At 38.4% G+C, this 11,265-nt stretch overlaps 2 protein-coding genes across 3 annotated transcripts in view; one reads left to right on the top strand and one right to left on the bottom strand.

Moving 5' to 3' along the window:
• Positions 1 to 1,430, bottom strand: part of LOC123758004 (DEAD-box helicase Dbp80-like) — a 1,617-nt gene extending 187 nt beyond the window's left edge. Inside the window, exon 1 of the mRNA XM_045742113.2 lies at positions 1 to 1,430. This exon is cut by the window's left edge and continues 187 nt beyond it. Coding sequence (XP_045598069.2) covers positions 1 to 1,365 — 1,365 coding nt within the window. The 5' untranslated portion in view covers positions 1,366 to 1,430.
• Grp170 (Grp170 co-chaperone) overlaps positions 1 to 11,265 on the top strand; it is a 63,731-nt gene that overhangs the window by 30,574 nt on the left and 21,892 nt on the right. For both annotated transcript variants that reach the window (XM_045742112.2, XM_045742111.2), the window contains exons 11-14: positions 2,874 to 3,024; positions 3,386 to 3,674; positions 4,487 to 4,652; positions 6,876 to 7,013. In XM_045742112.2, the coding sequence (XP_045598068.2) occupies positions 2,874 to 3,024; positions 3,386 to 3,674; positions 4,487 to 4,652; positions 6,876 to 7,013 (744 nt within the window). The remainder of the gene's footprint in view (positions 1 to 2,873; positions 3,025 to 3,385; positions 3,675 to 4,486; positions 4,653 to 6,875; positions 7,014 to 11,265) is intronic.

Here is an 11,265-nt window from a genome sequence, read left to right as displayed (position 1 = left end):
AATTTTTATATTGAAGTGCTCCTCAATTTCTCTTAGTAATCGCACATCATCCTCACCATCTACAATATTAATTGCATTGCCTGTCTTGCCAAAGCGACCAGTACGGCCAATTCGATGCAAATACGTCTCACAGTCTGCCCTCTTCGACCCATACAATCGAGGAAGATCATAGTTGACCACTAAGTTAACTGTGTCAACGTCAATCCCTCGGGCCAGAACGTTGGTACATATGAGCACCCTTTCAGTTCCCTCGCGGAAGCGAAGTAACACTCGGACTCGCTCGTCAGGTGTTAGGTCACCAGTGAGTAGCGCTACTTGGTGACCATCTTCCTTAAGACGTGTTGCTAACCAATTAGCATTCTGCTTGGTATGGCAGAAAAACATTGCACTGCCCACCGGGATTGTGTAGATGTTGGCAATAGCCTCATATTTTTCATCCTGATTACGACACTCGACATACATCTGTCTAATATTTGTCAGCGTTTCTTCTTCCCTCTTTAACCGGAGTGTCACTGGATCCTTAATAATGGCTTCAGCAAAAGTGACAACCTCATCAACATACGTGGCCGAAAACATCATCTGACAATTTTGTGGAAGTTGCTTATGTATACGGACAGACTGATCCTGATGACCCTGAGTAGCAATCATCACATCAGCTTCATCAAGTACAAAAACCTTGCAATTATGTAGCTCAAGACATTTGTATTTGGTGACCCAGTCAACTACCTTCCCTGGGGTGCCAATTACAATATGTTCAGTGATTTTTTGCCCACGGGAAACTGCTTCTCCTTTAACAGCAGAGCGAATGGTGATGTCCTTGCATTTATTACCCATCTGCTTGATACAGTCCAGTGTTTGCAATGCCAGCTCCATAGTTGGTGACAAGCACAGAGCCTGGCAACATTTTCTGGAGGTGTCAATGCGGCTCAACATGGCCAGGGCAAATGCTGCTGTCTTGCCTGTGCCTGACTGGGACTGAGCTATCATGTTGACTGGCGGTTCAGCTAGAAGAGTTGGAAGCGAGACTTCTTGAATCTTTGAGGGAAGCTTAAATCCCATTTCATATATCCCCTCTAAGAGCTCCTTCCGTAAGTTAAGCTCTTCAAAAGTCTTGACACAATAGAGGGGATTTTTAGGATCCTTGCGCAAGACCTCAACATTGTTCTTAGTTTCTTTAATCCCTTTTCTCATCACCTTCCTCATGAGTGACAGCTCAGCTGGAGAAATATTTTCCTCTGCATCATTTGAGGGCACTTTTTCCTTAATCCTTTCATCTTCAACTTTGGGAAGATTCAGGCTCTCAACTTTAGCAACCAGATCTTTTGCCTCCTGTTCCTCGGCTGCCTTCGCCCAGTCGTCGCCCATGTTGAGCAGGTAATATGACGGTCAGGTTAATAGTGAAGTCCGCCGCCGCTGGTCTTTCCTGACAGACAACAACAGCAGATGTTAGTCTTCTTGTTCTAGGTCTTGTATATAGCTTGTAAATATATGGCACATTAAATATATTGTACATTGGTCTTGTAAATATATTGTATATTTCAGAGAAAAAAAAAAGAAAAAAAGAAAATCATTATCTATCTTGAAATTCAATTGTGGTTGTTAGGTCAGAACTTTGTTCCATTAATGTAATAATTATTTAATATTGTATGGTTTTCAAGCACATGCCATTGACACATGTTAATAATTTTGTTTAGGCAATACCTTGAGTTGTATTGTTCATATCTGATCAGTAGACATCCACATGTTCTTAATACTCTGGTTTAATCAAAGCATTGTTACCATGATTTTCACCTATTATGATGATTTTTTTTTTTTTTTTGGTGCATATATGCCGAGTTAGTATTACGCACACCTGATCTGCTTTCAATGTTTTATTATGCAAATTTCACATGTAAGCCATTATTGAATGCCACCGAGGTCCTTTCAGTATCATTGTAACTATATAGCTAGCCAGAGCTTGTCGACAAGGGACGTCGACTTGGTAGCGTGTCCGAGCGGTGTTATACTCAAATTCTGTCAGTTGAAATGTAACCAATCACAGGCAAGTAGACCTCTGATGTCATGCCAGACAGAGGAGCATCAAGCCATGCTCCCAGCAGCCTCTGTTCTCTCTGACCCAGAGTAAGGTGGACCTCGGTTGGCCAGATATATACCTTGTTGTCTCGGTCAATAAATATATACAGAAGCGACTACTGTGTCTACATTCAATCCGAACAAGGCAAACGAATATGTCTGTCTCTGTCTCTCTGTCTCTGTCTCTCTCTCTGTCTCTGTCTCTCTCTCTGTCTGTCTGTCTGTCTGTCTCTGTCTGTCTGTCTGTCTGTCTGTCTCTGTCTGTCTCTGTCTGTCTCTGTCTGTCTCTGTCTGTCTGTCTCTGTCTGTCTCTGTCTGTCTGTCTCTGTCTGTCTCTGTCTGTCTGTCTCTGTCTGTCTGTCTCTGTCTGTCTCTGTCTGTCTGTCTGTCTCTGTCTGTCTGTGTCTGTCTGTCTCTCACTGCCTAAATAGTGTTATTATTTTCTACTGGTTTCACAGTCCTGCCACAAAGTACATATTAGAAGCACTGAACATTTAAGGTGCTAGGATGCAATAAAGTGATCATTGTAAGGTATAAATATGTGAACATATTTGAGCACAATACACAGAAATCTAGTCTAGGTTGTCAGTCATTTGCCCTATCCCATATGTTTCCAAATGTGTACCACCTGCTTTAATGAAAAGGTAGCTGTTCCAAACACAACCCCTCTGAGATTGGCGGTCGATTGTAATGTTGAAGGTTTTGTTAATAAAACTATTTAAGTGTAAGGCAATAATGCATGTCTATACAAGTACTTTATACTGTAGTTATTCATTATAAATTCTTATTATTCTGTGTAGGCGCACTTCAATATGGATGACTCGGGGGTGCTGACCCTGGCTGCAATGGAGGCAGTGTTTGAGAAGAGCATTCTGGTGGAAGAGGAGAAGCCTGAGGAGGAGGAGTCGACATTATCCAAGCTTGGTAGCACCATTAGTAAACTCTTCTCAGGTGAGGGTTTTGCAAGGCTTTGGGAGGGGGGGGGCCTTGGCCTTATTTCTAATGGGAGTCTGTATAAATGAATGGCAATTGAATTTCCATTCATTAGTATGAGTATGGATGGAAAAATTAAACGTACTTTAAAGCTATACAGTATTGTAGGCTAAAAGTACCATATATGCCCTAATTGAAGGGTTAATTGTCAAAGGTGGCATTTTGATTATCCTAGATTTTTTTGCACTGAACCTGTGAATAATTAAATTTAATAGTGGTTTATTTTCCAAATTATATTCTTGGTTAATTTTTGGAGTGCATGTTGTGATGAACATGAATCCAGAAGATGGGTACTAATGCAACTCCTTTTGACTATCAGGATCTGAAGGTGAGAAAGTAGATGATGGAAAAGATAATAAGACGGAGGAAAGTGACGAGGAAAAGGAAGGAGAGAAAGATGGGAAGAAAGATAAAGATGAAAAGGCAGAGAAAAAAGAAAGTAAAAAGAATGAAAAGAAAACTGAAGATAAGGAGAAAAATGGAGAGAAGAAGAAAGAAAAGGAACTGAAACCAAAGCAAGTTACAGTAAAGGAGCAACTGAACTTTACAGTCACATATTTAGACATCCCCAGCTTGAGCCCCGAGCGTCTTAGAGAGTCGAAGAAAAAGTAAGAATGTTATTTCATGTCAACATTTATACATGTTCTCTGTACATATATACATCTACAAACATTTATACTAGTCTAATATATAATTCATTGCCAGAGGACAGGCAGCCAGTGTTTGCACACAGTTAATGTTAAGGTTATATCGAGATAAACCTCCCCGCACCCCCCTGGTGTCAAATTACAAACCCTTCCCAGGATGTAACCCCACAACAAGCTAACATCCAGGTGCCAATTCACTATGTGGACAGGCGCATTAGGCGATTGGGCACATTTCCTATCATTTCTGTACCTCCCGCGATTCAAAGTCGGAATTCTCAATTGTGGGTTAAGAATGAATCCCACTGTGCTACTGGGGCTCTAACACTTTGATTTCATATAAATTAAAGTCTAGCACTTGCATATATGTAATGAATAAAAATGTGAAACTGCAAAAAATCAAAACTTTAAAATACAGTAACTGAAACCTTAATCTAGAATGGTTTTGATATTGGAACAATATTTCAGTTTGGGATTTCACCCTTACTTTTACATTTGGACATGGATAGCATTTATATACTAGACTGAAGCAAATCTTAACATGCAACCTCTATCCAGCAAATCTTGCTTAGACAAATCTCCTTTTGTAATGCATACTCTGCGAGGCAGATTATCTTACACGCTTCACCATTCTCAAAAATGTTTTTTAAAAAATTTATAGATGAATAAAATATCAAAGAGAAATTGGCATAGTAATGTATTTTTTTTGTTGTAAATACTTTTCAGATATTTGCTTTACCATTAGGGTGGATCTTAAATGAATTGATACATTGCAGATTAGAGGACATTAATTCTGCCGAGAAAGCTCGGCATGAAAAGGAGGCTGCACGCAATAATCTAGAAAGCTATATCTTGGACGCTCAGGATAAACTGTGGCAAGCAGAATACGAAGCTGCATCTACCGATGAACAGCGCGAGGCAATACGGCAGATGTGTTCAATGGTAAGTGGGACAACCTTTGTGACCAAAATGCTGAATGATTACATGTCCCAGCACAGGCTTAGGACCTAAATCCCATAATGATTATTATAAATAATTATTATTATTACTAATGTAATAATGGGTTGCTAAAAATCTATGAAAACTAAAATGTATATATATTTTAAAAATTAATATAGTAAATATTTAGAAATTTTGTATTTTAAGACAGATGGCTGTTTAACAATTAAAATCATAATATGCCTGATCATTGTATTCTTATTTTGGGGTGAATAACTAAGGTTTTCTGGGTTAGTATTTCCTATACTGCAACTGGGAAGATAATTATCAGACACAGGTGAATGACAAGCAAAATGTGGTTCAGGACAAGATAAGGTATTTAGCTGATAAAGGGGGGAGGGGGGGCATGATTTCTTGTTTGTAAGTGGGTGAAGTGTAATTACTCAAGTGTAGTTATAGGATCAGAGCTACACTTGTGGTGTCCCATCTTCTCAATACTGTCAAATGATGCTTTGAAACTACTGACAGCTTTGGCCTCCATCACCTTCCCGCTTCACTTGTTCCAACTGTTCACCACTCAGTTTGCAAAAGAAAACTGATTTTTTTTTTTTTTTTTTTGCACCATTGTTTCCTTATTGTGAATTTGTCTTGTTCTCAAGTTGCTAGTTTCAGGGAATCCTGTCAATTTGGTCGACTCCTGTTATTGTTTTGTAAGTGTTGATCATATTGCCTTATTTTCTTCTGTTTTCTAGCTTTGGCATACTATATTTAATCCCACTAGCCTCTCCTCATAACCATCTTCTTCTACTTGTTCTTCTTGTTCTTGGTTTTTCTTTATTCTTTTTCTTCTTCTCCTCCCCTGTTCCAGAAGCCATTTTGTTGCATGTCTTTGCACTTTTCCTGTTCATTGATGTGCTAGTGCAGATATGGGCACCACACAACAGCTGCATGTTCCAACTTTAGTCTCATAAAGGTCACGAATATTTTCTTTAATATTTCACCATCCATATACAGTATTTAAAAGCGATTCAGACATTGGAAAGCGTAGCATAGACTCCTCGCACAATGTTCTTTATATAGTCCTCAGGTGACGGTTTTCTATCTAGAACTACCCCTAGATCTTTCTTTTATCAGAATTCTTTAAAGCTTTTCACATTTGAAGGTTGTAATTACATGTGTGCAATTACACTTGAGTAATTACTTTGGTCAATACATTCCTAATGTGGCATTTATTTACATTAAACTACATTTAATTTGTGGATCAACACTGTGCCAAGTGTTGCTCCATACACTTAGGTCCAGGTCTTGTTGAAGGGCATGACAATTGTCTTGGTCCTTAACTTTTCTAGTATATTAGCATCAACAAACATGTTCATAAAATTCTATATTCCTTCTGGTGATTGTTTATGTAGATGTTTATGCAGATGATAAACATTACAGGTGCAAGAACTGACCCCTGTGGTACTCTACTAATAACACTTCTCCAGTCTGATACACTTCCTCTGATTGCTGCCCTCATATTTTTGTTTTAACATTTTTCATCCATATTAGTCTTCCTGTCACTCCTGGGAACTGGAGTGAATTCACTCTAATTCACTCCCAGAACAACCTCTGTGGGAATGTGTCGAAAGCTTTTTTATAGGTCCAGATAAATGCTGTCAACCCAACCATATTCCTGTAAAATCTGTGGCTCTATCATAGAAACTTGAGTAGATATGTTAAACAGGATTTTCTTGATTGACAATCTTATGGTGTCTGTTATTATTCCTTTCTGGGTATTATACCCATTTGATTTTAATTATTTTTCTAATGTTTTGACTAAAATGTTTGTCAAAGATTTAATATACTGTATATATATGTGTGAACTGGTTGCATTCCTTTGACAGACCGGGTGACACGCATGGAAATTTAAATCTTTCAGTTTAATCAACTGCGTTACCCGAGATTTGAACTAGTGTTGCTGGTATTGTGTGTATTTGTAAGGTGGGGAGCAAGTGTGTTTGTAATGTATGATAAATTGTGAGCACTGTATCCTTAGTGTTATGGACAAATTTGGTACTATTATGGATGTCTGATGGGAGTATGATGGGTGCTCATTTGTCTGTAATGCTATAGTGCTAATGATAGTGATAGTTTTCAAAATTTAAGTTTATTGCACTCGTATTTTATGTCTATTTTCTCAATGTTTTAAATATTTGTTCCATCTCCCCTTTTGTCTTGTTCCAGCTCGATGAATGGATATACGATAAAGGTTTTGATCAAGAGGCTTCTGTTTACAAGGAGAAGTTAGGACAGCTATCGAAGCTATTTGAACCCATTAAGGAGCGCGTACAAGAGCATCATGACCGCCCTGAAGCCATCCAGGCAAGAACGCGCTTGATTTTGATTTACCTCTTTCTCTTTTTTCTGTGTGCACTTTGTCTTCTCTGTACTCACATATTAAGCCAAGAGAACAGTCTGTCAGGGGTCAAACAATATTGTGGTAAATATAACTGGATCTGGACAAGTGTTGTTGACAGGCTTCATGCTTTGGGGGTTCACGTTTGGCAATATTTTACACTGGCTGGAAATGGTTTCAAAGGGAAGGGAAGAAAGCTGAAAGACGATAGAGATTCGCAGGCATCTAGAGATAATGGTAGGAGTCGCCACGGTAATGGCAGGCAGTTACGTAACCGTAACCAGTCTCGACATAACAATAGATGATGTAACAAGTATTATTAAGCCTTCCTGTGCTATACTCATTTTGATGCTTTAAGTTTCAATACCGTACATAAAATATTTTTATGTATAAAGGAATGTTTTTATTTAATTTGGAGCTTGACAAATTTAATTTGTCAAAACTATATCCAAAACTTACTTAAGGGAATGTAAATATTGAATACTTATTTTTTAATAAAATGTTAAATTTAATTTAGTTTTCAATATCCTAATGTTCATTAATATACATGAGCAAAATTATTACTAAATAGCAGCAGTAAAATTCCCTTTTTTAATTTAGCTTCTTGATTACATCCTTGCTTGAGACAGTTTTACTAAACATAATTAGCTGATAAGCTATTTGTGAAACTTGTATTTTTGTAATATCACAGAGTAGACTAATGTAATTTTGCACACCTGTTGCTAGGACAGAGTGAGCACAGGAAAGCATTTGTAATGTTAACTTTATAGTTAACATTATTTTGAGTGGCAACGTGATGCGAAAGTATGTCAATACTATTTGCATGTGAGGCTCCTAGCCCTATATTAGTGCCCTGGGGTGTTTAAAGACCACAAAACCTAGGTTAAAAACCCCAGACCTGGGGTGTTTAAAGAGAATGTAGTGGAATTATAATTTACATCTCTTGCATACACGACTAAAGTGACTTGGGCTCAAGTAAGCAAACACCCCAGCTTACTAATGTAAGGTTAGCATAACATTTCTATGTAGGTTTAAGTTTGGTGGGATGTACCAGTATTACTTTTCTGAAATTTCTCTGTAGAATGAGGGATGGTACTGTAATTTAGATGCCTACACAATCTTCTTTATTTTTTCACCTTCATTATGCACCCCATACCCATTCCATGGGCAATAGTGGAAAAAGTTACAGGAACACAATGGGCTCAGGAATTGAACTCTTAAGTTTATTCATTTAGTCTCGAGTACTGCTCAGTACTCACTCTGCTCTTCAGAGCAGGAGAGATTGCTGAAATAGAATACAGAAAACATATGCAGCATACATGGACGCGATAAAGCACCTAAATTATTGGATCGTCTCAAAGCTCTCCAAATGTATTCACTAGAAAGGAGACGAGAGAGATCAAATAATATACATGTGGAAAGTACTGGAGGGCCAGGTCCCAAATCTACACAGTAAAATAACATCATACTTTAGTAAACAATATGGAAGAAAATACAGAATAGAACCAGTGAAGAGCAGAGGTGCCATAAGCACAATCAGAGAACACTGTATAAACATTAGAGGTCCACAATTGTTCAACATCCTCCCAGCGAGTACAAGAAATATTGCCGGAACAACCATGGACATAGAGAAAGCTAGGAGTGCCGGACCTACCGGGCTGTGATGAATATGTGGGCCTGTGGGCCGCTCAAAGCAACAGCCTGGTGGACCAAGCACTCAGAAGTCAAGCCTGGCCTAGAGCCAGGCTTGGGGAGTAGAACAACTTCCAGAACCCCATCAAGCAGGTAGCTAAGGAATTTAAAAATCTGGTAACTTCTTAAATTTTCATTTTTTTTCAATCTTTTCAATCAAAAACTAATGTTAAAATATACATCTGTAGTTTTATTGTACAGTTCTCTCAAGAACTTGATGACAAGTCTCTTAGTCAAACAGTTTACACTTGTAGTGAGCCAGTTACGTATTGTAAGAGCTTGCTAATCCAGACCCCGTTAACAGACTTTTGGGTAATGTGGGCAAGATAAGCGGTTTTGGCTACGTTACTGAATGATATCAAGAGGATTATGCTCACCAGAAGAAGCATTAGCAGCTGGCAGTCAAGTGACCTTGCCAATCTACCCTATCCATGTAAATTTGTTTGTGTGGCAATAGGAATTATGTTGATTGTGGTACAAAAATTGTTGAATGTTCAGTTTTGGATTCTCCCAGTAAGAATTTCTGCTAATCCAGATGTCCAGCTAACTTGGAGGGGTGGGCCCTATATGATCCTGGCTAGTAAGCATTAACAGTATTTACTGATCATGCCCCCCACACCCATCCAATGGGTGGAAGTGGATGGGTTTGAATTGTATGCATTCACTACCTATAGGAAGCAAACTTTATATTTGGTTAAGATTTCTAGTAGTACCATATTTTGAGTGAAATACTTGAACATTTGCACAAGAATTCCTTAAATTCAATTTTTTTTATTAAATTACACAGTGATGTAGGGTTAGTGAATAGTTCTGCCTTTGTTCACATTTGGCAAAGTCTACATAAGCAGGTGGTGTAAATTCCCGGAGGTACTGTTGGTCGAGCATAAACCTAGCAGTATTAATGTCTAGAAGTCTGCTTCTCTTACTGGGTGACCCATAGATATGTAGCCCTTCGTGCATAATAGCATGAAGATGGATGGAAAATGTCGTTTTGAAAAAAATCACTGTTGGATCTACTGTACAGAGTAAAATATAATAAAATAAAATAAAAAAACTGCTCATTTTGGCATGAACAGTAATAAAGATTCCTTCTGGCATTACAGTAGTCACCATTGTTGTGATGGGAGCCACAACCAAACCAAAAATGTGAAATATATTTAAAAATAATGAATTTGTGTACAGAAGGTAATGCAAAATTAAATGTGCAATATACCATACACCCTTCTGGGCCCATATGAGTACTATTGAGGGGGTGTGGAACCAGGAGCTGAAGTCTTGACCCCAAATTATTTTGTGGCCTCTCATGACTGCCGAGACACGATTGATCTATTGGAACCATATCGGCAACGTCATTAAGCAAACATAGATTCAAGTCATGTGATTAGTGCAACTTATCCAACTAAATACTTTGTTGATCATACTCGAATGAACTGTTGCAGTCGACAATGTTCATGTTTTGTACTAGTAACTTTGAAGATGTAATTGAAAAATTAAGCCAAAAGCCACTTAAATGCCTGGGTCTAGTATAATGAATACATGTACTGCACTATATTAGGCCTAGGATTGCTTGGTTGGGTTAGGCTCTTTGGTTTTTCATATATGTATGTTATTTGGCCTAATTCAGTAATGGAAAACTTGAATTTTTTGAGGGGCCCAACAGTGCATTTTTGTTTGCTATAAGTACAGTACTATCATAATTGGAGGATGGGCTAGATTAATACATCTGTAAAGGTTAATCTTACCAAAGGATGAAATTTTATAAGATTTCATCATTCGTGGAAAAATAAGTTATAAATTTTAGGTGCTACAATTTGACTGGCGGATAAATTTTCCCCCGAATGACTTGGGGAAACAAATCTGGGGTGGTTCATTTTGTTGTGGCTTCCAGAGCCTATACAACAGTATTTGGCACCAGTACTGTCTTGCCAGGCATCAGACTCGTGGTCTATCAGGAGCATCGACCAAATTCTGCCCCCTAGGAGGCAGTGAAGCTAAGGGTCAGACAGCGATGGAAAAGTGTCAATAAGGTCAAAGTTTACCATTTGTTTATACCAAATGGTATTTATTTATAACAAATGGTATTTATTTATGAGCAAATATCAAACTGGTATGAACAAATATCAAACCAAATTCAAAGGCATCCCAAATAAACACAATACTGTACCCATCTCCCAACTTTTCCTTCCCCTCACCAGGTGGCAACGCTAGTCAATTAAGTACCAAGTGCTGCCAACCTCTTGTTCTCTTGCCTGGCATCACCCAAGGCCTGTGTTTTGATAAGTAACTGGTTTCTCTGCCCATTTACAGTGCACCATTTCATGCTTTTGGCCCATGCTTTTTAGCCTCTTAGCTCTTATGTAGCTAATGCAGGCAGGCCCCTCAGTCTTGAGGCGCCATTCTCTGTCATCCATTCTGTCTTTTGGCCCTCCCCAGGCTATAACCGTTTATGCTGAAGTCCACAATAACCTCAACCATTCATTCTTCTCCATCTAAGACTGTGGTGGGTATTGCACAGTATAATGCATC

This window comes from Procambarus clarkii, chromosome 40 (genome assembly GCF_040958095.1).
Source record: "Procambarus clarkii isolate CNS0578487 chromosome 40, FALCON_Pclarkii_2.0, whole genome shotgun sequence".
Lineage (NCBI taxonomy): Eukaryota > Metazoa > Arthropoda > Malacostraca > Decapoda > Cambaridae > Procambarus > Procambarus clarkii.
The sequence above is the reverse complement of the archived record's forward strand: the minus strand, read 5'-3'. Positions and strand labels throughout refer to the sequence as shown.